Source organism: Corvus brachyrhynchos, unplaced genomic scaffold (genome assembly GCF_000691975.1).
Source record: "Corvus brachyrhynchos isolate BGI_N302 unplaced genomic scaffold, ASM69197v1 scaffold115, whole genome shotgun sequence".
Lineage (NCBI taxonomy): Eukaryota > Metazoa > Chordata > Aves > Passeriformes > Corvidae > Corvus > Corvus brachyrhynchos.
In genome coordinates, this window is record NW_008239553.1 from 12792350 (window position 1) to 12816901 (window position 24552).

The 24552-nt window shown below is 39.5% G+C and overlaps 1 protein-coding gene across 4 annotated transcripts in view; it reads right to left on the reverse strand.

The window, feature by feature from the left end:
- RAD51B (RAD51 paralog B) overlaps positions 1–24552 on the reverse strand; it is a 434917-nt gene that overhangs the window by 200392 nt on the left and 209973 nt on the right. For all 4 annotated transcript variants that reach the window (XR_001864437.1, XM_017741917.1, XM_008639532.2 and 1 more), the window contains exon 9: positions 14374–14470. Coding sequence is in view for 3 of the 4 variants with exons in the window: in XM_017741917.1 (XP_017597406.1) it covers positions 14374–14470 (97 nt within the window). In the remaining variant the exon portion in view is untranslated. The remainder of the gene's footprint in view (positions 1–14373; positions 14471–24552) is intronic.

A 24552-nucleotide genomic window follows, 5' to 3' on the forward strand; every position in this document is an offset into this window, starting at 1 on the left:
CCTCTTCTTAAGTCTGAGATAATAATATCAAAGGTAGCAAGATTATTTTAGCATTCAAAGTAAGTAATCAGGTGATGACCGGAAGCCACATCTGAGCGTCTGAACTAAGAAAACCCCACAGAGCTTCAAGTGCCCATGACGCATTCTTTTCCATCTGAGTGTAAATAGGACATGTCACCTCACCCAACACCGTGGACCACAATGTTTTGAAGGTAGCAAAGGAGGAAACCACACTGCAAAGAGGAAGCAACAAATGCAGTTTTAAAAAGCTTGCAGGTTTAACTCAACTCTATCATAACCAGAAACAGCTATTAAATTCTGAAGCAATAACACATCATTAGCAATTAAACTGCTAGAACTAGACAGCAATCTCTCAAACATCTTTAATGGCACCACTGAGTGTAGGAATTGCTCACCACTATACTCAAGGCAACCACTGGCCAGGTATTGTTTATCAGAGTGATTAGAATACAGCACACCACTACCACAGATACCTGTGCAAAATGCAAAACAAACACCATGTAATTTCACATGGAACTAAGAAGCAGGGCCAACTGGGAAACGGTTTTATTTTTGTTTTATTCTTCACTGGTTTAGCAAAAGTAAAACCTTGCAAAACAACATTTTTTTAGTTGGGAGGGTGCAAGAATGGTTAGAGAGAGAAAAAAAAGAAACACCCAGACAATAACTCACATGTTATCTTGTGTAGCATGTCTCTAGTTATGATCAAGAACCTCTACCTTGTCTCCTTTTTGTGTTCAAAATTTTTATTTTACCAGCAAAAACACATTTCCACAGAACAAGCTACTTCTGATAAAACACATTTTCTGTTCATATCACAGTTGTCACAAAAATTTTCAGCACAATCAAAATAAGTACTTCATCGTGTTGAAATCTGTTGAAAATCCACTCGTTTACAGAGACAGAAGGTTGCAATCATTATTTATTTGTTCAAAACGCTTTTGATTCAAAACTGCATTATACCAAAATGGGGGTGACTTTCAACCACCTTAGAAAGAACCACCAAATCCTGGGCTGAAGCTATAATAAACTCAAAATTTCCCTATATTTCATGGGAACATATTACATACCACTCAACTTGCTTTCTGGACACAAACTTTCCTTGTTAGTAGGAACAAGGAAAATAAGGTATCCCTATGGAAAATCCACAACTCACTAAAATAAGTTTTCCAAGTCCTTTACACTGTCAGAATGGCACTAAGGTGATAGAACCTCCTCTCACCCACAGGACCTTCTCATCCAAGCATTCCATTTTAACAGACGGCAGGTTCATCTCAGGATACATCTAGACCGTGTGTGGTAAATACTAGAAAGATTAGCCTGTGTTGACCTCTCTGCCTCTGTGACTCATCTGCTGCTGGAGCCCTCTGGATCCCAACAGCTCATTTCACGCTAGCTCACATGTCACAGTGGTGACTAAGAAGCAGAGGCACCCTCAGGAAAAGTAGAACTGGGCAGTTTTGGATGGTAAGCCAAGACAAGGACTTGGCCAAAAGCCATTAAGGACTCGACATGTTGATCCCATGCTATTCAGAGTTACCTAATATTAACCTGGAGGAGAATAATTTGCTAGTTTGCATGATTCTGGGGCACAGTCAAAAGAATGAACTAAAGGCTCCATGAGGTTTTTGGCATTTAACCTGAACCCACCACAAACTTTTCCTCTTGAGATTCAGATTCTGTCACTGACAGGCACTATATTAGCTTGAAGGCACTGAAGTTTGTCCTAAACTTCATTCCTACCAAACATTAACAAGAAAAGATTGATAGACTCCTGAAGCTCTAAAAACCCCTGTAGGCCCATCTTCTTAGTCACTCGTCCTTCAATGGGTAGCTGTTTTCAGTGGGTAGCATAACTCTCAAACATGACAGGCCTTGTTTCTAGTCTTAAAACAGAACATCAATATTATCAGTTTGAAGTTAAAACAGAGGAGACGGCAAAGAAAAAGAGGTTGGATGGTATTTATGAAAGATCATTCGGCAGCAGATGCTGATGATGACTGGACCCAGGAATTTGGTACTAGAGGCAAATGTTTACTGCCTCTGAGATGTGACTGTAGGCCAAAGGGAGACAAAATGTCGTATTTCATAGGATAGACAACAGTAAATGAAAGACACAGCAGCTCAGGCTTCAGCACAAATGAGCTTGTCAAATCCCATCAGCTAGAATTTGAACTGTTACCCTGCTGAAATGCATACACTGTTGTTTCTTGTGATCAAGTATTACGTGAGTTCTGTAACCACATGTCAGGCAACAGGCATTACAGCTTATTATTAACCCCTCCTACTAATCTTTGGAAGTGGTCTGTATTGCCTGACTCACACAAAAACACACGAGAAAACATTTCATATTTTCTTTTAAGAAGCAAGCCCCATTAGCAAATAATTTGGCACAGCAGTATCAGACAACCAAAAGAGTTGGTGTTGATCCCCCTTTAACTACATCATTGTTCTGTTCCAAACTCGCCTGCTGTGGCTCCCTGGTGAGAATGTCCCTACTCAGGCTGTGGCTTGATGACCAGCAATTGGCTTAGGTTCTTCTGCCTTCATGATGGCCTTGAGCACTACCAGATAGCACAGAGCTAGCTAGCAGCAAAAGTTCTGGTTTAATTTCTTACAAAATTTCTCTAGTTGGTGCACATCAAAACCACCCCACATAATGAACAAACGTGCAGCAAGCAAAGATGATTGAGGACTAGTTTCAAAATCTCAGTGAGAAGACCACTGTGGTTACAGGCTAGGAGAAATTTGAGGTACAAAATGAATCTTATCTTACTGGAGGATCTGCTTGAACATGGGAGTTTACGTATCTCTGCTTTCAGTTTACGTGAAAAAATATAGGACCTCCTATACAGCATACATTCCCAAAATGTCCTAGAGCCAAAAGCTTCAAACACTTGAAACGGAACTCTGTATTCAGATTGCTTATAATAAATTTTAATTATACACCATCTTGCATAATTTATAGTTCTTCCTTAGACCCAAATTATAAAATCCAGCTTTCTGTTTCGCTAAGCAAAATCAATAAACAATGAAATTTGCCAAGTCAAAAATCTACAATTTAAAAAAAAGAATGAAAACTGAAAGATAAGCAAACGAAGCAAAAAACTGGATGGAATCAGATATTTTAAGAACTCAAGAATTTATTTATTTTGTGTGCAAGATAGCAAGATTTTTCCCCATTCCTTCAAAGCTACAGAAGCATAGCTGTTGAAGCCTGAAATTGTAGTTCTATACCCTTTTGCTTTTAAATTAAACAAATGATCTCAGTTTTTGAAGCAGTTTTTGACTCCAGGGAAACTATGCCATTAAGAGAGTGCCAGAAATGTACTTAATTGATGAGTGTCCCAAGAACAGCTCAAAAGAGGGCAGTATACCTCATATAGATTTCAAGGAAATTACTGAAAAGCCATAGAGCTTCAACAGAACGTGATATGTGAAACATAGCGTATGAAAGACTCACTATCAAAAGGGTAAATTCAGTTCAGGAGATATTAATCTGATTACCTAAGAGCTACTATGAATTGGATATGCTCCTTTGTGCACCAAATCCAACCTGGACAGATGGAGGAGACTTTATGCTCCATTTTCTGACATGTAATTAGTGTTTAAGGGACAATCAAGTTACAAAGTTTCAAACAATTTTTTCTTTTGTACAGTACATGTACAGTAACCAGCCTATAACAACGGATTTTCTGACCATTTACTTGAGTGGCTTACATGGTCCACAACTTGACTTTGCTGTTCTCATTTTCAGTGTAATGCTTTCTATGCACCTGCCTGACAGAAAACCAGCCCAGCAACACCCTTAAACAAAGCAATCCATATAGAGCTCTGAAACTAGAGTTGCACAGACTGAATTCTGGGCTAATTTTATGCAATACAGGTTTTTATCCAAATGATAAGAAATTTTACTATTTTTTTGCACCATATCCTCCCCCCCTTGCAAGCTCCTCCCCTTGTTGGATTTACACAACGTCAAACTTCCATGCCTGCAAATTATCAAGTCGCTGGCCTTGGACTATCAGTTAGCTATTAAAACATTACTATTTTCCATTATAGTAATGAATGCTTTCAAAAGAACATACTTGAAATCTATTTTTTTGTTTATAAACTCCATTTAAAATTATGGCAAAACAAGCCTTAAAAATCAGATGTCTAATTAGGACATCTGTAACTTGTAATTTTTTATTTAAAAGGCTGTTTACATGGCTTATCAAAGACTTTAGCCTTTGCAGGCTACACCAGCTACCTTCTGTTCACAAGGCCACCTTCTGTTTATTCCTCCATCGCAGCCTACATCTGTAAGAGCATGCTCATATGCACAGGTATATGAATAACAGAATTAGTTTTACAAAATATAGGGGAAGGCTTAGCCCATCTCCACTAGCACTGCCCTATATAGATTTTAATTATTTTGAACATAACTTTTAATTATTTCAGCAGAGAGAGATCAATCCTTTCGTTAAGGCAGGGAGTATTCAGGGAGAACAGTTTTGGGAAGGGTGGCTTGTGGCAGAAGTCACAGCTGGTACCCATCCAGCAGCCATGGCCGAGTCAGCTGCGCCACAAGGGCGCCGGGGCTCGCTGCCAGCCAACTGACGGGGAAGTAAGACGGAGAGGCGAGTTCATGAAGAAAGACTGCGGCAGCGTGGGAGGACTATGACCTTTTGATCCCCGAGATGTTCCTGAAGTACCAAAGTGACATGTCAGCTCTAATAAGCTGCACTCTCAGACTGGTGGCAGGGGACTACAAATTACTGTGAGATCTGAAGGCATTTGTTGTGATGATCCTGGCCTGGATGGGGCATATCAGCGCTCCCCCAGCAGGACTATCTGACAGTCTACCCCGACAATTCCCAACCCGGGGGTTGTAACCTCCAGCAGGGTCACAGCCGCACAGAGCGGGGTCGCAAGACTGACAGAGATGTGATTGTTTATGTTAGTCTTTAGGGTCACAAGCTTGGCTGGGGTGAGTTCACCAAAAACAGAGGCACAAACACAAACCATTTGGGAACAGCTGGCCTAAGAGATTTCGCACTCAAAAACAACTTCCGGATATTCAGCTAAAACGTGCCCAAACCACTGCCTTGCATATCCCTGTGCCAGCTTGAAACAAGAACTCCCCTGCCAGGTATCAGACTGGCTCAAATTACTCCTAAAGGATCATGGCTGCATACTCAGTAGTAGCATCCATTCTGCTTTCTTTGTGACAAATTTTCCATTGTTAACAGTGCAGCTATTCATACTTGAGCCTTTGCCTTTTCTACCTTTCCTGGTGCTAGTTAGGCATCAGCTCATGCAGGAATATTCTGTAGGTTGCCTGAGGGACTGGAGCAACAGCAGGACATTTCTGGAGAGCAAAAATTAGTAAAAACATAGCCTTCCTTTAGTTAAGCTCCACGCATTTCCTCTCCCTACCATTTCTTCACCCCTCTTTCTGTACTGCACTGTGACCATTTGAGTTATCCTCCTCTGAATGCTTCTTTTTTTATTTTTTGGTATAACTGATATTATGAGAAGACTACCAGAGTCCAAACTAGGTTAATTTTTTCCATTTGAAACATGCAAAATCTGCTCATGCTCAAGCTCCCTTTTTAAATTAAATTAAGAAATAAATGCACCAGCTGTATACTGTCTTTTATTGTTGCATTATATTTGGGTTTCCATGTAACGTTTTAGGAGCAGACTGTCACTGGGAGGAAGTTCATTCACATGCCAGAGCACCCAGCTTCAACCTCCAAAAAAGGCTAACAGGTTATAAACTTCCATCATTAAGATAATAAATCATTATTGCAATAATAAAGCAGGAAATAGACACAAATTAAGCAGAAACACCAATGTGCTCTTTTTACGATTAAGGGGAATCATCAATCATAGAGACTGCCTGAGACTAACAAGGAACCACTTTTTCAAACATCCTGCAGTAAACCCAGAGGAAACCCAGCTGGAACTGCACTAGAATATAGACATGAGACTCTAAAATTATCCTCTGTCCCCTCGCCCTCCCTTTTGGCATAACATTCACACCTCAGGTCACTCTTAACTGGTTCAAGTTCTGCAGGTGAGCCACATCTTTCATGTAATGCCTGAAGCCAAATATAATTCCCATAGTGATGTTCTCCAATGTATCAAAATCCTTGTGGTTCCTTCCAGTTCCATCAGAATAAAGATCCAGTGCTGGTACTATAAAACTCCAGAAAAAATGGGACTGAATGCTACTTATTGATGAGTATTTCTTCCTCAGCCTCTGTAGAGATTCAAGGATAACTCTCAGTGAGTTAAGACAGAATTTAATTGTGCACAGGGACAAGTGGTGTTTTTCTCTTTCTTACCCTTGAATTCATTTCTTTACAACGTAATTTAAAAGATAAGTTCCACCAACATGGAGGTGCAACGTGTAGGGCTGGAGAAGGAACTCAAGAGCCAAACCAGGCCTCGTGTTTCTGACTGAAACCACTGATTTGCAGGACCACAGTAAAAAGTTCTATGTTCACCCACACTGAAATATGAGTTAATCTTACTTATAAACATTTTTTACGGCATAAGGAAATGACCAACTGCAAATTGTTACAATACTTTACAGCTATATGCCATCAACTGAAACTCAGTACCTGACCCATGCATGCTCTCAATCTTGGTGCAGCAGGATTCATGGACACCCACTCTACTTTGCACTGGAAGGTGTAGCATGTACACAGTCACACTTTTTCTCAGTGGAGATAAGTTACTTAGCAGCTGAGAGGTGGCAACTTCTAACCACTCAACTATGACTGTAATCACTTCTGCTATTGTGCTTCTCATTATATAGATAAATGATTCCCAGCAAATGTACCTGAAGGGCTTTTGGACTACAAATTGTTGATTAATGATTGTAAGTCACATCATATCTTCAGAAAGAAACCACAACAAAGCAGTAAAACTTTGTATACTCTCATCATGGCAATTAGGATATGAGGAATAGAGATTCTCTTAAACTGATATATAGAGGTCTTTGGATGCTCCTGCTGACAGTTTTCAACCTTTCTGTAGTCTAGATCAAATGATTATGCATATGTCATTCAACTCAGAACTTCCACAGACACATACAGTCTCCACAACACTGTTTTACTGAGAGATTGATCTTTTGATTAAAAAGCCGTTAAAATTTGGCTGGATGCTATTATGTCACTACTTCCCACTTGGTGAAATATAGCATCAAAATTAGAGAACATGACAACTGTAATCATGAAATCTAACTGCTCCATACACCACCGCAACCCTGCCTCATGCAGAAACAATCGCAGTATCATTTCCCCTAATGGTTAATATCATTTGTTCCAGGCCCTATAATGATGGTGCACTTCCTTGTGCTGTTCTCTACAACCAGAAGGGCTTTTTTCCTTCCACTGAAGCACAGGAGGGCAGACTCCACTACTGTTAAGAGCACAGAGTTACAAGAAATGTGGATATAGAGCAAACACAAGAATGAAATCCTATTTTGAGGAGGTTTTTTTTTCCCTATATTAATGAGTTTTATCAAGGTTGCTCCTTTTTTTTGGTGCCCTCTGTTTACCTATCCTGAAGTGGATGTACTATGCTGTCTTCCAGCAGTTTAAGGAAGATGAGCTCCTTCTCACCTTTGAGAGTATGTAAGGCTAATAGTAATTTTCGTGAAAGCTGGAGAAGTAACTCAAAGACAGAACAGCCTGAAGGAATAAAAGGCTTTCCACAGCATTGTTAGCTGGTGAAGACGATTACAGGGTCTCTGCTGGAGCAGATTCTTAACATGCAGCTGAGACATGAAGTCCAGCAGCAAAATAAAGAACTAAGAAGAAACTACTCCAGCTGTTGCATTACTGAGCTCACGTGAATGAGAACCAGTGACTTAGGCAACTCTATCTACTCCAACACTGAAGTCGGAGATGCCCAAGGCTCAGACCTGGAAGCAAAATCCTGTGGCTCACTGAGCTCTCCTGTCCCATCACAGAAGGGTTCGTGATGTTGGGTGTGAGTGCCAACCAAACCATCAGATGAGAATAGTAATTCATATCGAAGCAAACACAGAGGGCAAAATCTCACTATGCTTCCCTACATCATCATTACTGTAGCAAAATCATGTAGCAAAAGCTATACTGTAGCACTTCCCTGCTACAGTGGGAATTACTGTAACACGCATATATCAAAGTAGGAGTCCCGTGGAAAGGAAATATATATGGACTTATTCTTGGTAGATGTTTCAGAGATGTTTATTTCTCCAGCCGCAGGGCCGGGGCTCTGCTGAGGAACTGCTCAATCACGGGACCCGAGGGTCCCTGCCCACACAGGGGAACACAAAACCGATGGGGAACGAGGCTGAGCAGGGGCAGGGAAATCCCGTGTCTGTCCCAGGGCCCCTCTGCCAGGGCTACATGGCAGGGGGAGGAGACCCCAACACATCCCTATCTCCATAAATCATAAACCAAGAAGAGAACTGCATTAGAGAATCACAGAATCAGTAAGGCTGGAAGGGACCACAGTGGATCATCTAGTCCAACCTCCCTGCTCAAGCAGGGTCATGATAGAGCACATGGCACAGGATTGCATCCAGATGGTTCTTGAGTATCTCCAGTGAGGGAAACTCCACAACCTCTCTGGGCAACCTGTTCCAGTGCATGCTCACTCACACAGTAAAGAAGTTCTTCCTCATGTTCAGGTGGAACTTCCTGTGCTTCAGTTTCTGCCCACTGCCTCTTGTCCTGTTACTTGGCACTGCTCAGAAGAGCCTGGTTCCATCCTCTTGGTACTCTCCCTTCACATATTTATATACAATGATATGGTCCCCTCTTTACCCTTACAGGAATGTGCTTTAATTTTTAGGGTTCACACTGCACACTAGTTTCAGTTTTTTACTGAGGGAAATTTACTCTTCAGTATGCATAGACATGCCTTAATCATTGGAATTCACCTTCCAAACAATCTGGAAATACCATTAGTGTTATTTGTACTCATTGCCTTTTTGCGTATTTAAAATTCACTACGTTTCACAGGGTCCATATAAGGGGTCACAATCAAAAGACCTTTCTTATACCATGTCAGAAGGTTCTTGAGTTTCAACATGCTAGTGACCTCCATACAGATTACACCATAATGGTAAAAAAATAAAGGGGGTTTAGTAATTATTCCCAAATACTTGGGTCTCAGAAAATCAGAGTGAATTCATATTAAAATGATATGGTATTAATTTATGAACTATCCTATTCAAAAATGTATTATAATTAACTAACATACTGCTTCTATGATCCAATACAAACTAGCTCCTCTTTCAATCAAAATTGTGTAAATCAGACTGCAATCAGTTTACAGAGCATTCAGCTAAAATACTAACAGCCTAAAACATGCCAGACTGTTATGATACTTTCCAATGCATTTAAATTCCTATCATTCTGGAGAACTTCACAAGGACATGAAGTGCATTAGCTTTAAAACTACAAGGAGGAAGTGTTTTAGAAACCTGTTTAACAGCTGCTTGATTCATAAGCTCACAGTTCCTGCAAAACAGGTATTTTTATGTTTCACAGAATATTCTTTTTTATTTTAATTAAGTCACCTGTGGGTCCAGCCCTAAGCATTAAGTGTACACATAAATCAATAAATAAACAATCCTAAACCAACCAACAGCCTCTGATCTCTGGGGGCTCCTCAGTTCACTTGATAATTCCTTCAGTGTTTTCACTCCATTTGGCACCAGGACTGAAAAAAGGAGATTTGAAGGGAAAAAAGTAATAAACTACAGAACTGATCTTACTAAGGTGAAGAGAAGGTCAATCCATCATTTTCCCTATAGGAATACAGGAAATATTAAGAAAAAAAAGTCGCAAAAGAAAAAGTCCCAAATTTTAAAAAAAGGTAAACTGAGGCTGGAAGAATAAAACAGTTTAACCACAATATGTCAAGGGATCAAGAGCAAAGGAAGGAAGAGAAGTTGAAGATTCCAGCTTCAAATCTTCTGCTCCTAAACTAAAGTAGGAAAATCCTGTGAGTGGGAGATATTATGGTAGCTTAGTGTTCTCCAGTCTCCAAAACACGAAAGCCTACTCCTGCTCAACAGCTTAAAAGAATTCAAGATCAGAGTAACAAAGATGAAAAGGTCTGACTAAACTCATTGCTGACACTGTGCACTAAAAATATACAATGCTATGACAAACCACTTGATGAACACTAATGGCAGAAGACTGAACACTGGCCTCTCCAGATCTAGTGCAAGTTTAGAGACAATTTTAAACACAAAGTAATTCTGACTTTTTCAAACAAGTATTTGAAAGTACTAGCTGAGACTTAAGAAGCCCAAGACAGCATTCCTCTTTTTTGCTTGACGCTTTGCGCAGGCTGGGAGGGGAATACTGTTCTTGTTAATACCAACACACTCCTAAATTTTTTCCAAGAAAGACGGAGTTTGGCTTTGATGTCTGTGAGAGGAAGTTAGAGCTTGCAAATACATTAATAGCATAGGCACTACTGGACTAGAAGGGATCTCTCAAGCAGGCCATCTTGTCCTATCTCTGCAGTACACAAATGAAACACAAATTTCCCTGTTTGCCTAGTGCTAAAATACACAGGATTAGAATTAGTTTCTAAAGACTTTTTATATTAGGCAAAATTTAGTCATGTGAACTTCACAAAAATAGCAAAAATAGTACAGCCACAGATAACTTGTTTAAAAAAATCCATTAACAGTCATACAAAATATTTCTACTGTTCATGTAGCCTAATGCAGCTTGAACTTTTCTTTTAATTAAAGATATTATTTTAATTGGGTAAGAGCTATTTTTTTATATTTAAATGATAAAGCATTAGTTCTTAGGGTACTCCTGGGCTTGTCTGACCACCCCTGCAACGTAAAATAATTTTAGGCTTCTCCAAGTTGTCTTTGGAAGAATTAAACAGAGGCTATTCCACAAAGCAAGGATGGAAGTGAAACAGCAATGTCCACCATCATCCTCCAGACTATCCCCTCTGATGACAAGGTTTGAGAGACGGCTACGTAAGAATGGTGAGGTTACAAGCAAAAACTGCATTTGTTTCCTGGGGAAGAAATGACAGCCCTACATGTCTAAGAATTTTAGAGCTGGAGAAAAGTATTATTAACCCTAACTCCTTCATCTGATAATCTGACAAGTATGTAAAGGCCAAATGAATGCAAGGACTCAGACTATAAGTAGAGAAACTTTGGTATTTTATTCGTAACTTTAATTTGTGGCAAACTATGCTTTTTTTTTTTTTTCTCTATCTGGAAGCAGGAGTATGTACAGATCTGGGAATTTAGCTGGATATAACCATTTCCTACAAGAAATACCAACAAACAGTCCATGAATTCTTACATTGCTACATAAGTGGTGGGATTTTACAGCCAGCACTGCTTTTATAAATCCATTCATGTTCTCATAAGAATCTAACATATTTTTAGAACACAATTTTTATGCACTACATTACAATCTTACAGAAGACAAGCTCTGAGCCTGAAACAGCTTGACAATGTCCTTTCAGCTTGTTCATCAGATTAACTTTCTGTCACACATCAGATAAACAGCTTCCTTGGTTTCTTGCCTAATCTAACACATAACCCAAGCAATTCCCTTCTCAAGCAAAATCAGAAGCAAAAACAAAGGACACTGTAACATTCCACTTCTTTCTAATAGCACATTCAGTTTGAAATTTTTATTTCTGCCTCTATCTAAGAAAGATTACCCTCTTAGCAAACCATTTATAGGGAAGGGACTCTGATTTCAGATAAGATTAAAACAACATATTAGACATATACAAACCAAGCAGTGAGTTGCTTACAGGACTAATAATGTGTTATGGGTCCTTTCACATCTAGGTCACTGGTTCAAATTCAGCTTTAGTTGGTGATGAGTGACAAGGAACAATGAAGTAAGGACCCAGTCACAAATCTGGCCTCTTATGCCTAACTCTGCAACATACACTCTTCGTGCACTTGGGCTACTCGCCTAAGTACTCTTTCCTGTAAATTCTACAGCTGTAAAAGAGTAGTATTATTACTATCATACTAACTCTAAAAGACTAATTAATTTAGGATTCTGAAAGTACAAAAGATTATCAAAAGTTTATTGCTACTTTCAGGCTGTTCAAGAGCTAACACCAAATACATTAAGGGCAACACCGTGATGTTAAAAGAATGCACTGAAACACACCTGTGTCTTTTGGTAGGAAGATAAACATGGAAATCACATGTTGCATGAGCCTGAAATTCCACATTTACTCACAAATAGACAGCAGGGGTTAAAAGGGATGAAAAATGGAAATCCAGAAGCAGTCATTCTATAAATAAGAAAGACATCGGGAGAAAAGTATGTAGAGTGGAGATGCACTGTGTTCTTCCATTACATAACACAGTAAGTAAATGCCATATCAATGTTAGTCAAGAAAGAAAGGAAGGCAGAGAAGGAAAGGAGTTTATCAGCCCTACATCCTTTGATAAAACTTGAATCACTGAAGGAGCCTGCACTACTGATGTCTGCACTGTTCTTGTCCTGTGGCAAAATAAACGTGTCCCTTTTCAACAAGTGTGATGCTGGCACATCTTACCACTTCAGATCCTTCATTAAAAACAAGGAATGAGAGCAATAAAGGAATAAAACACAGAGCACCAATACATTTTAACTCATTCTTGAGTTAAAAGGTGAAAAGCAATGGTGGTAGTTTAGACACAACATGAATGCTTCATTAATAACCTGTAACTACTAGAAAAGTCATTATGCCCTCTCTTGCGTAGTCCTGATTCCAGAATACTCTTGAACTACAGCTAATGCACAGCACTGAGAATCTTTCATATGTGCTGGGAAATTTAGAAACCCTTCAACTATTCCATGTGTTTTTCCAAAGTATCTTCAAATATTTTAACCACAGGACAAAAATGTTTTACTGAAAACATATTTTGTTATTACTCCCACTTCAGAGTCAGCTGTGCCTTTCTTTTCAAAGGAACTCATACATAGCAATTCTAAAGGACAAAGAGAAGCACAAGTACTGTGATCAAGAACATTTGTCTGGGAAAGAAGGAAATCATAAAGGTGAAAAACTATGCCTTTATCTTCCAAATCTAGTTACCAAATTTCAACTCTTTCTGCCAGAGGTAGAGAGCAGTATTCAAGCAATGTACTTCAGAGGTACTTTGGCAATGTGTGGAGCCAATAAAAGCCACAAGGACAATTCCGAAATTATTTAATGGGCCATGCTTTGCCAAGCCCCTATCGACAAAATTATGAAGTAAACACATCAGTCAGTGTTAAGGCATTGCACTGAAGTTACTTGCTACTTCCTGAAATTCTGCTTAAATCTATCTTCAAGCTCTTTCTCTTGTCCACTGAAATGAGTTACAGAAATAATGTCAATTTTAACCACTGCTTAGTTATTTTTGCCACCAAGCTGTACTGATGTTAAATCAGACAAGCTTGAGATGACTCTGTGATCAACCAGAACACAGAGAATCTGACCAGAACCACCAGAAAGTGCAGCAAGGAGACAAAGAGCGTGAATGCCCATGTTATACAAAGTGGAAAGTCTACGTGCAATTATCATGCCTTTGCAAGGAAGATGAGCATTGCTTTGCATCACACGTTTGGATCTATGCATGAACTCAACAGTAAATAACAAACTTTTCTGCATCTGTCTGTCATGAGGGTACTCTGACTATTCTTTGCAAGTGGGAAAAAACAAAATTATTCTATTACTTTGTAAACCTTGATTCAGAAATATCTTTTCTTCTTAACACAGTAAGTCCTCACTATTGCTCAAAAAAAGTGCTTTTCTATAATTCCTTGCAGAAAACAGAAGCATGAAGATGTAAAGTAATATATGGCATTATAAAAATCCCCCTATTACATTCACACAACAGAGAGATGCAGTCTGAGGCACTGTACTTGAAAACCAGACAGTAGCAATTCAAGGAACAGGACTGAGGATTTGGTTTCCTTCCTTCATAACCAGTTGTTTCTCTTTGGAATCACTGATAATCATTAGATAAGATGAAATTTGCAGACTGGTCTGTGTATTTACTCTTGCAGCAGCTTTAGAAGACTAAGAAAATAATGCTTTAAACGCACATGAGTGACAATACAATGCTGAGAAACTGACATGGCTCATAAATTGATTCCCAGCCTTTAGAAAGCGTTTGATCCTTTCAGCTACTTCACATACTTTCTATTTATACATGGATTTTCAGAGAAACTGGAAAATAATTTTGTTTCAAGACTGTGTTAGGTTAGACTTGATAATTTGACTCAGCCCCCTGTATTTCAACAGAAGACTGCAAGTTACAGTGTGGATTTGTGTCAGTGTAGAGTTTCAGTTCTGATAGAAGGGATTTCTTACCTTCAGACAGGGACAAATCATCAGCTGGAGACACCAGGTCTGCCTGGATCGAAGGGCCACTGCTCAGTGATGTGGTAATCTGATTCGTCAAGATAACCTGCAAACAGACAAGGAGAGGAGGAAGGGAAATGAATTTTTACAGCTACTAGAAGGCAGAGAGAAGCCCAGGACTGGAATCCTCCAGGCATAGCATCAAGATGACCCTCTATACTGATTTTCAGCAAATTCAACACATTTTGAACTACCTCAGAAACTGAAGGAGTCAACTGCAAGAAGTGGAGGAAAAGGGATATTGTTAAAAAGATGAAATACTAAACAACAAGTATGTTGATACATACAGGCACCTTAAATGGAACTACTGTTCTGAAGAGCTTCATTCATCTTTCGCTCATCTTCCATGAACAATTTGATGCTTTTTACAAAAACTGCCCATTTTCTTCACAGGCAAATAGGAAATCTATTTTCCTAAAATTTCCACACAATTTACACACTTTCTCCCTTTGGCTGAAACACAGTGCCATGGTGTGGTAGGGATACATCCCCATTGATCTGAAGCACAAAAGTACTAAATGTTACAGGGCTATCTTTACATATTTTTGAGCGTTTTTCAGGATCACAAAATTCTAGTATATAAGACTATAGTACCCACAGTGCTCTCCTCTGACAGCATAAGCAATAGTCATGTTTACAAGAGATGAACAATTTCTTGCACCTTTGAACACATACTGGTTTTTAGTAACAGAAAACGTTAAGCAAACACCTCAGAGAGAAGAGCATAGCTATAGCCACAATTATCTTGTAATGCTTTGGATCTCTAAGCAGCTGCACTTTCTGCAATAACAGTTGGTCTCCACTTTGCTAACTGACATAAACTTTAAAAATTACTTTTTTTTTTAAGAACCAAAATTAACCTTCTGCTTGCACTGAGAACAGACCCCACTCCAAACAAACTCTCTTTGAAATTAATGGCCTGTCTTCAGCTGTATTTGACACAGGAGAAAGGAATCCTACACACTACTTGGATGCAGTTTCATGATGCTACTAGAATAAAGTAACAGTTTACCATTGTCAAAAGGAAGAGGAATTTCTCTGCTCTTCCCTCCACTGCTTTTCTCTCCCTCCGATCATGTCTTCCTCCTGCTTTCTAGTATTTTCAGCAGTAAGATATGACACACTCTGCCCTTTCTTTTCCCATTTTGAGACCCCACATAAGCTGTGTCAGATCATTGAGTTGTAATCGGAGTGGTGGTGCTGCAGGACGTCTTCTTCAGGCAGCATGACGTGAGGTGCCAACAGTGTGATGGAGTGTGTGACCTTTACAAGACTCTACCTCCCTGCTCATGCAAGCCCACTCATCTCTGTGCTGGCAAGCAGGCACGATGGTGCCTGAGAGCTGTATGGACTGAATCAACTAAACCAAAAAGTGTGTAAGTCAAATCTTCACTTACTCAACAGGAGTTCAAGACCCTCAGAACTCCACAGCTATTGACTATAAGCTCTGACAAACTTCAGCTGGCTGTGATCACTCTGCACAGCTTAACCACAGGATGTACCTTTTAGGACTGGGCATTTATGATCACTGCAGTGAACATGGACGTGGTAGATAACAGCCTTGTTTGGTCATACACCCTCAGCTAAGGTATAACTTGCAATACTGCTAGCAGCAAACACACAAGAAACGCATTACACCCCTCTGCTGTTTCTCCTGGAGCTGCTGTGTGTACCTGTAAGCAGTCAAAAGCAGATTGAAAGGGTCTGGTGCGTGCAACTCCTTGCTGCCACTGATGGCTGACTTGTTCATAAGATTACAAGGTAAGATAATTCAATTTATTAATAAAGGGGAAAAAAGTCACTTTTCCTTTTTTTTTTTCTTGTTAGTATACTTATCTTCCATTTTAGTGAGCTAGTTCATCCTTGTGATAGGATGGGCATCAAAACTGGTTGAAGGCAAATGAAAGGAGTAGGCAGCCAAGAGCAGGGATAAGGAACAGCATGTGAGACCTTTCCTTCTTGAAACCATTCTCTTTGTTTTCACTGTGTCACAAAAGCCACAGACTCACATATCCATAGTATCCAATACTAGAAAGTGTGCTGAAACAGAACGCACTAACAAACTTATACTCACACATACTGGTGAGGTATGAAGTTTTCATTGGCACACTTTGCAATGATCACATTATTAACAAGTATCAAGCTCTGTAAGTGATTCAGTCACCCCAGACTCGTGCCAAGATAATCTTTGTACTGTGCTGTCACGTATTTTATTATTTATGCACCACATTTTAAAGAAATGTTAGCATGCTTGAGGAGCATTTTTAATAGAAAAAAATACCTAAGCACACCATATTTCCTATTGCTTTCCTTCAAAGGAAACTAACTTTGAAAGCTTCAAAAAAAATCAAAAGAAAAATGAACAAGAATAACACAACTGCTTGTTTTTTAAATCTTCCAGATTCCTCCTTAACCACGAACTCCACAGCACTGTTAGCTGTAGGACTGAAAATCTTCTTCACCTTTTGTGTTTAACTCAAGCTATTCAATTTCTGATGTATCCTTCAGTAACTATTCAATACTAATACCCTAGATTACCTGCTATACAGTTTAAAAGATCAGTTTAAAAAAGTAGAGTCCTACCCAAGTAAATGTGCTTCTCTGACTTGCTCTGAGTATGAGAATTAAGTATATCCTTAGTTCCATGACTTCACTGATGGTTACACATTTTGCTTAAATACATATTTAAATACTACCTTGAATAAGCACACTTCCTCTGAGATGAAGCCATATATACATACAGAATGCTTATTTTGGAATTAATTGAAGATTATTCTTCATTTCTATAGGCCTACAGAACCAAAACAGATGCAGTTCTTCCATAAGACAAGTTCAGCCACAAGACAAGGCTGTTAGCACTAAATTTGGCATCAAATTCCCCGTGACACTTCTGCAGCCTTGCTTACTGCAAAATTCTTTCATCAAGTACAGGTATTCCTATTAGCATATATATATACACACACACATATATATATGTATTTTCACGTATCTTTGTGCAGCTCCCATAATACAGTTTGAACGTCACTCTGAGAGTGTGCAGAGTACTCCAAATTCTCACTAGCTCAAACAAGCTGTGGGTCACTAACAGACGAAAAGAGCTGGTCTTTTGCTACAGTTATGAAGAAAAAAGGCACACAGATTCAGCAAATTCCTCTGAATAGATACATCTATCTTCAAAACTTCAACCATATGCCCTCACTGGAAAGTGCCAAGCTTTATTTTTCCATGAGTAAAACTTTGGTCACAAATATTTTGGCAGTGAAAAGTGCCACTTAAACAAAACCCTACATTTTCAGCAGTCACCAGTCCTACAGGCATCAAACTTGAAGCCCTGAATACTGGTATCACATGACTCCAGCAGCACATTTAAAGAATTTATTAATTTTTTCCCCAAAGTCTCCTTCACTAACCTGAAAGACATGCTTACACTCCATTCTGCTATCCTTTGAAATGGTTCGACACATTCAGAGAGTTGCAAATAAGTGTTTGAGGGAATGGTTAAATGTGTGTGTGATATGGAGAGAACACACAGGCAGACAAAGGAAATCTGGTGTGAAACATCTCTGAGACTTTCTGGTGAGGAATCACATTTGTGCATGGACAGCATTGGCTGAGTCTCACATATCGCTTCATACATATGGGCAACAGAATATAATACTATTTTTGATGTTAATTATGCTGAATCCTACAAACCACCAACACGAAGGTTTGGGTTGGTCTGATAGGTGCCACACTTGAAAGAAACCTCCTCACACTGCTAAACAGTGCTTGGAAACAAGCTGGGCCACCAGTCCAAGCAGACTTACCAGAGAGTGCCCTGCACTGAACTAGCAATAGCACTTCAGCTTTTCATTGTAGATCTACCATTAATTTAACCTGTTTAGTACAGGAGACCAGCCAAGTCCTCAGGCTAAGCAGGTAAGGAAAAATTGCCTCTGTTGTGGTTCCTTTGGACAGATACTGGACATCATTACCAGCCAAGCACAGCTTCCTCTCAAGAGGTTCAAAGCCAGTCATACGTTTATTAACTTCCAGCAGAACACTCAACAGTGAGAATAACGCTACATGGTATTTTGATGTTATCATACTGAAATACACGGTATTTTAAAATAGATTGTATTTTAAAAACACCCAGTATTTTAAGAGGAGCTCCTACTTCCAACATCAACTAATGGAACAAAATATTTTCATTGTCACTAAGAGTCACAAAAAACCATCACACCTGTCCATGCACAACATGTCCAGACATGTGCAACAGGTAAGGAAGTTGTGCTATTGCTTTTCTGTTTCTACTTTGTGATGAACAAAGGGTGTAGGGCTTCTTCCGTCAGCAACTGTACATGAATGGAAAACACTCTCCACTCTCTGCTAAAAGAGGAAAAGCTGAAAAGGTCAGCTAGATGGCTCAGTAACACTAGAAACATGCCTCATACAGTCTCCCATGGAGTTCAATGAACCACTGCCTTTAAGCTTTCAGCTTATTAATTTGCCATTGGTTAAGGGAGCTATTTAACAAGTGAAAATTTACAGTCCTCAGCCTTCCAATTCTGACAGAATTACCAACTCTTTAGAAATTCACTCAGATTCAGATTTCAAAATCTTTTCTGGGAAAAAGTCTACTATTTAAAATACCACACAAATGACGGACCACACAATTTCCAAATCTTTTACTTCAAATTTTTACTTCAGCATAGCAACCTCAGATTGTAAAATAACCTCATCTAACAATTAGAAGTGTTATGACAGCAAGAAGAATCCTTCTTAGTTAGAAAACCCAGAGATAAACACAAGAAGACAGTAGGAATACTTTTTCAACTTCCTAATTTTAGACATGTTTTAAACTCCCCACAACTTACTCCTCTGATCATTTTCTCACTTTTTATAGGTGCCAATACCTGGAAAAAAATGGACACAAGGATTTCCCAAGGAAAACAGCATTCAGGTTCTAGACAGATTATTGCTACTTCTAAGATTTAATCCAAAAGTCAACAACAGTGTTAATCCTGTTAAAATCTTTATATGCGGTTGTGAAAACAGAGTCACCTTCCACTGATGTGATTTCAGCAGATGCTAGTTTTTTGGAAGCACATTAGAAAAGTAAAAAAAAAAAAAACCAACTTATTTATTGTGCCTAAACTCACAACACCCCCATTTATTAGGAATAGCAAAGTTTCTGCATATGCAGAAAATCCCTGCAGGTCCTGGGAGAGAGTTGGCCTAAGAACTTTACACAGAAGAATAAGCAAACTATTTTTTGTTTGGTTATTTATACAGTACAATTTTTCAAGTACTCCTCCTGCCCTTCCTAGACCACACTGAAACTACTAAATCTGACTTTGTCATCCTTGTAAATCCAGTTGAGTAAATAAGCAATTTTCTGTAAACTTGTGGTCTCAGCCTCCTTGTTAGTTTATTGCAAAATTACAGGGAGCTCAGCACAGAACTATCAATCAGTAACCAGCAAAGGTATAAAGTCTTCTGGAATGTACCAAAAGGCAAAAAACCACACTGTTTCATGAAATGGCTGTTTGTTACAAGAACGAAGCAGAAATCCCTATTTCGCATGCAACATTATTTAGGAAAACTCTTATTAAAGGCTTCCTGTTGAGCTGGGAGAGCAAGGACACTTGCAATAGTCCCAAATTACTCCACCCTCATTAGTCGATTTATTTTGTGGTTTTCACTGTGCTCAAGAAACGTCACCAGAGAGCACCAAGCACAAGTGACAAGTCAGTAGGGCTGGGATGATGACTCTGCATGCTGGAGGAGACGGAAAGGAACTCTTACTGATCCCCAGCCAATCTTAGTTCCGATCCCTGAGAAGGCACCTTTCTCCCCTTCCCTGAAGCACAGAGCTTTTAATGAGGCATTCAAGCAATGGCTCAAAACAATAAAGGACAGTGCACCAAGCAATACCACAAAGCCAGATGGGGCAGGCAGCAACCTGAAAACAGAAGAGGGAACAGTGAGAAAAATGGGGTGAAACATCATGCTTCAAACAGCTGTGAGAACCGCAGCATTCTCCTTGAAAACCTGTTACACATCCTCAAGACGGGCATCAGTCTGCTCAAGGAAGAATCCTAAATTGCCACCATCTGTCACAGTAACAAGAGTATTTGTGATCTTCATCTACACTACATGCTGAATAGGCTTTTTCTTCAACTTCTGTTTCTTCAGGGAGATTTTCTTCAGCGTCACCAGCCATTTGCCACAAAAGCTGTCAAAAATTGTGCAAGACTGCAGCAGAATTTGTACCTAATATTCACAAGGAATAAAACATGGTCAAAACTGAGCATTTTTGGTGAAATCATGGAGTTAGAAAAAGGAAAGGTCTGAATGCAATACTGAGAGCTCCTTACCAAAATACCAATTTTCAAGAGAGAATGTCAAGTGCCCACAGCTACAGCAGCTCTTGAAGTCAGTTACTGCAGCACTGCTTCACAGGGCCTCACCTTGCAGGAGAATGCCTTTTAGTGAGAAAAGCCTCAGCACAATCAAGATAACTCTGGGCTCTAGGACCAAATTAAACATATTAGATCACAACTATTATAATTACAGGGGATTAAATATATATACACCTATCTTCATTCTCAGAAAATGAAAACTGTTTTGGCTCACACGAACCTAATACAAAAGAAAAAACCCAACAGTTTATCATCTCAAATCCAAGCAAATCACCACACCCACCCAATACTTATCCCACTAGGTGTCCTGTATTCCTAAACTGAGCAGCCATTAGCCCCAGCAGCTCAGGTTTCTGTGGCGAAGAATGCAAATAATGTCAAATACTCTATAAAGCCCAGCCATCCCAAGTAAAAAGCCTTATAATAAATGAAATTCCCATGTCTAAAGTCAAACACCACTTCTGGTGTTCAAGCAAGGCCTAACTAAGATACTCAAAAATATCTTAACATGCTTAACTAAAATGTTGGTAGCACAAAGCTGCTTCACTGCAGGCATGAGCAATACACAAATGCCCACATTTAACAACTGTTGCTAATCCAAATCAGCTGAAAGACAAAGTACCCATTACAGCCACCTTGCCTATAGTATGACAGAGGAACAGGCTGGTAACAGTGATACACAGGCTGGAGGGAAGCAGACAGATATTTTCAGACATAGCATAGCAGCTACCCTGACTGAAGGCAAAGCCAAGAGCTGTTAGAATTCACATCTCAACCAATGTTACCAGAATTTGGCATAATTCCCTGAATAACAGATATGTACACATAAACCACTGGAAGCCTATTGAGAAACACTTCCTAATCCCATCTGCAATGCATACTCCTAAAAGTGCTGGCCTTGCCTCAAAGGATTTCAACTGCATCTATTTTCATCAGAATCCAGTAAAAAAAAAAAAAAAAAAGGCAATTAAACAGCACAGAAACAAGAAAGCAGAATTCTCTGGAAGGCTCCCTAGCATCTTTTAGAAGATCAGAGATCTATTGTTCAGGACACACTGCTGGCTAGCTGCAACCTTATTGGAGCTCCTAGGAGAGAGAGAACTTCCAGTTCTTGTTTTGCCAAGGTATCTCTACTCAAACTTCTCCTCTTTCATCATTCAGTGAGACAATTCATAGCAGCAGAGGTGATTTTATAGTTTTTGGATTTCATGGGGTATAAACAGGACTTGGAAGAAACCAAGGTATCTTTCAGAGACTAGCCACTGTATTTACATCGAACTTACTCTGCTTTGCATAGGAAAAGTACAAAGTTATGCAATTCTATTCCATAAGCCTTTTGAAGAAGTAAAGTGTCTATTCACATCTCTGCCAACTACTTAAAAAGAATCACAATGAATTAAAACTTCCACCAGAAGAAAAAAAAAGAAACAAAGCAAAACAAAAGCATGCTGTTCTCAGGCAGCTACACGCCTTCAAGTTGAAATAGCTACCACCCAGCAACAGCCTGAGGTCTTTAGCCTTTCCTACTCTTCGAACAAGGAATGCAGCCAACACAAACGTAACCTTCAAAATCCACACCGTAGCACCCTTGTGCTGTGCTGCCCGGGAGAATGGTTTGTGAGCCTGGAAGGCCTTCACATCCAGCAGCCTGCACAGACCTGTTCGCAGAGACGTGCAACCCCGAGAGGGATTGCCGCCCACCTTCATATCCTGCCAGTTGCCCAGAGCTCCCTGTTGAGTTTCCAGCAGATCTTCCTCTCCTCCACCCTTCCCTCCAGCCTCTGCTTAATGATGGCTTTCTGAACTGAGCTTTCTCACGTGTAGCTAGTGATGTACCACAGCAAGAGACTGGTCTGACACTGGCCAAGGCAACACAAAGTACCTCACAGGCAACTTTTACAGCCAAAACCTGCTGTAAAACTCTAAAAGCAGAGAGCACCACTGCTTAAAAGGGAGTTTTCTGATGAATGCCAAATTGTCTTGTAACAGAATAAATAAAATAAAATAAAATTACAGACTCACAGTTCACTCTTAGACTGTGTGCTGTTCTCTGCAACAGGGCTTTTGGTTGGTTGAATTTGTTTCATTTTGAAGGATGGGGAAGAAACTGGGTTGCCTGGAGCACCAGCAAAGTAGTACAGAACTTCAGTTCTGCACTGGCATGCTCCAGATTGAGAGGAGAGACATCTCCTACACTTTCACAAGACTGCAAGGAAGTAAAAAATTTATGCTCACTTTTTTCTCAGTGAAAAACCTGGTTTAGTTTATGGGCACTAGTTAGTTTTCATTAGCAGATCAAAACAGATTGAAGGCTCTTTGCTTTCACTTGCTGTGTTCAGACCTTCTGCCATGCATCTACCCTGCTTCATCCAGCACTTCAAATTTACCAAATTTACACAAATTCTTTGACATTAAATCTCACTACCTTCGGGTGGAATAAATGTATTGTTACCTCTATTGTAGAGGCAGATGCTCAGACACTAAGCAAACTGACAAAAGGTACCACAAATGTTTACTACCATTCCTAAACCCTGATTTCAAGCACAGAGCTGAAAGTTGGAAAGGCTCATACTCCCCCAGGCACTCTAGGACACCTCAGGACTATCTAGTATGTTATTACTAGAAATCACATATTTATATAAAAAAAAATTTCCCTATTTGGGGTTTATTTTATTCAGTATTTTTAAACCTGTTGATACTTAGCTTTTTCCTAACAACTCAATAGGAATATGAAGTAATTGGAGAAGTGTCTATTATTCATTACTAAACTAATGAAATACTCCTAACAAGATCTACTTAGGGCTTGTGGCCTATTTCAAGTTGATAATCACTCTACCAGCATTTTTCTTTGATTTTGATGTTTTGACAAGCCCATCAGAAAGACCATTTGTACTAATATACACATGCAGGTCTAGAGAGATACAGCATATAAAGCACAACTTCATGTCATTAATTTCATTAATTCCTCAGATTCCTTCCAATTAATTCCTTCAAGCCTTCAAGGCAGTGGGTCACAGGAGACTCACTGAATCTTGGATACAAACCGAAACAGCTCAATGGGCTACTGTAATTTACCGCTTCAGTGAACAGTTTTTAAAACACTTTTCCTAGCTCCACCTTTTCCCACATCATGACCCTATGCCAAGATTCTTAGAGGGAGGACAGTGCTAGTTTAGACTGCTCCTTGGTATCTTGTGGAAGCAGCAGAAAGCCCCTTTAGAATGTACTAGAATATTTGTTCCCCTTGTCCATTCATTTAACCTTTATAAGCAGGTAACTACTACCACCATCACATGGCTTACCTTTTTTTGCACACAACATACTTTATCAGCACCACAGAAACAGAGCAGATCTTTTCTAGCCTATGGTTACATTAGAGAACACAGAATGCTTTACAGCACACCTGTTAGAAAAGTTTTCTTACTGTGTTATGGCCTTTCACTGAACTCATTTCAAGACACAGGGTTTTTATACCTGTCTATAATGGCTATACTTAGATAACCATGTAGCTTTATTTCCGTGTATGTAACAGTCAGTAGGTTTGAAGTACAGGGTAACAGGGAACGTGGATATATAACTCCATCCGCCCATTTGCCCAAGCTATTTGACAGGTCTGTAGAGTATTCAGGTAGTAACTGATACTGCAGAGAGGCCTGACAACCAAGATATTGACAATTTTCACAAAACAAACTAGACACTGACAGCATTATTTAGTGCAACTATG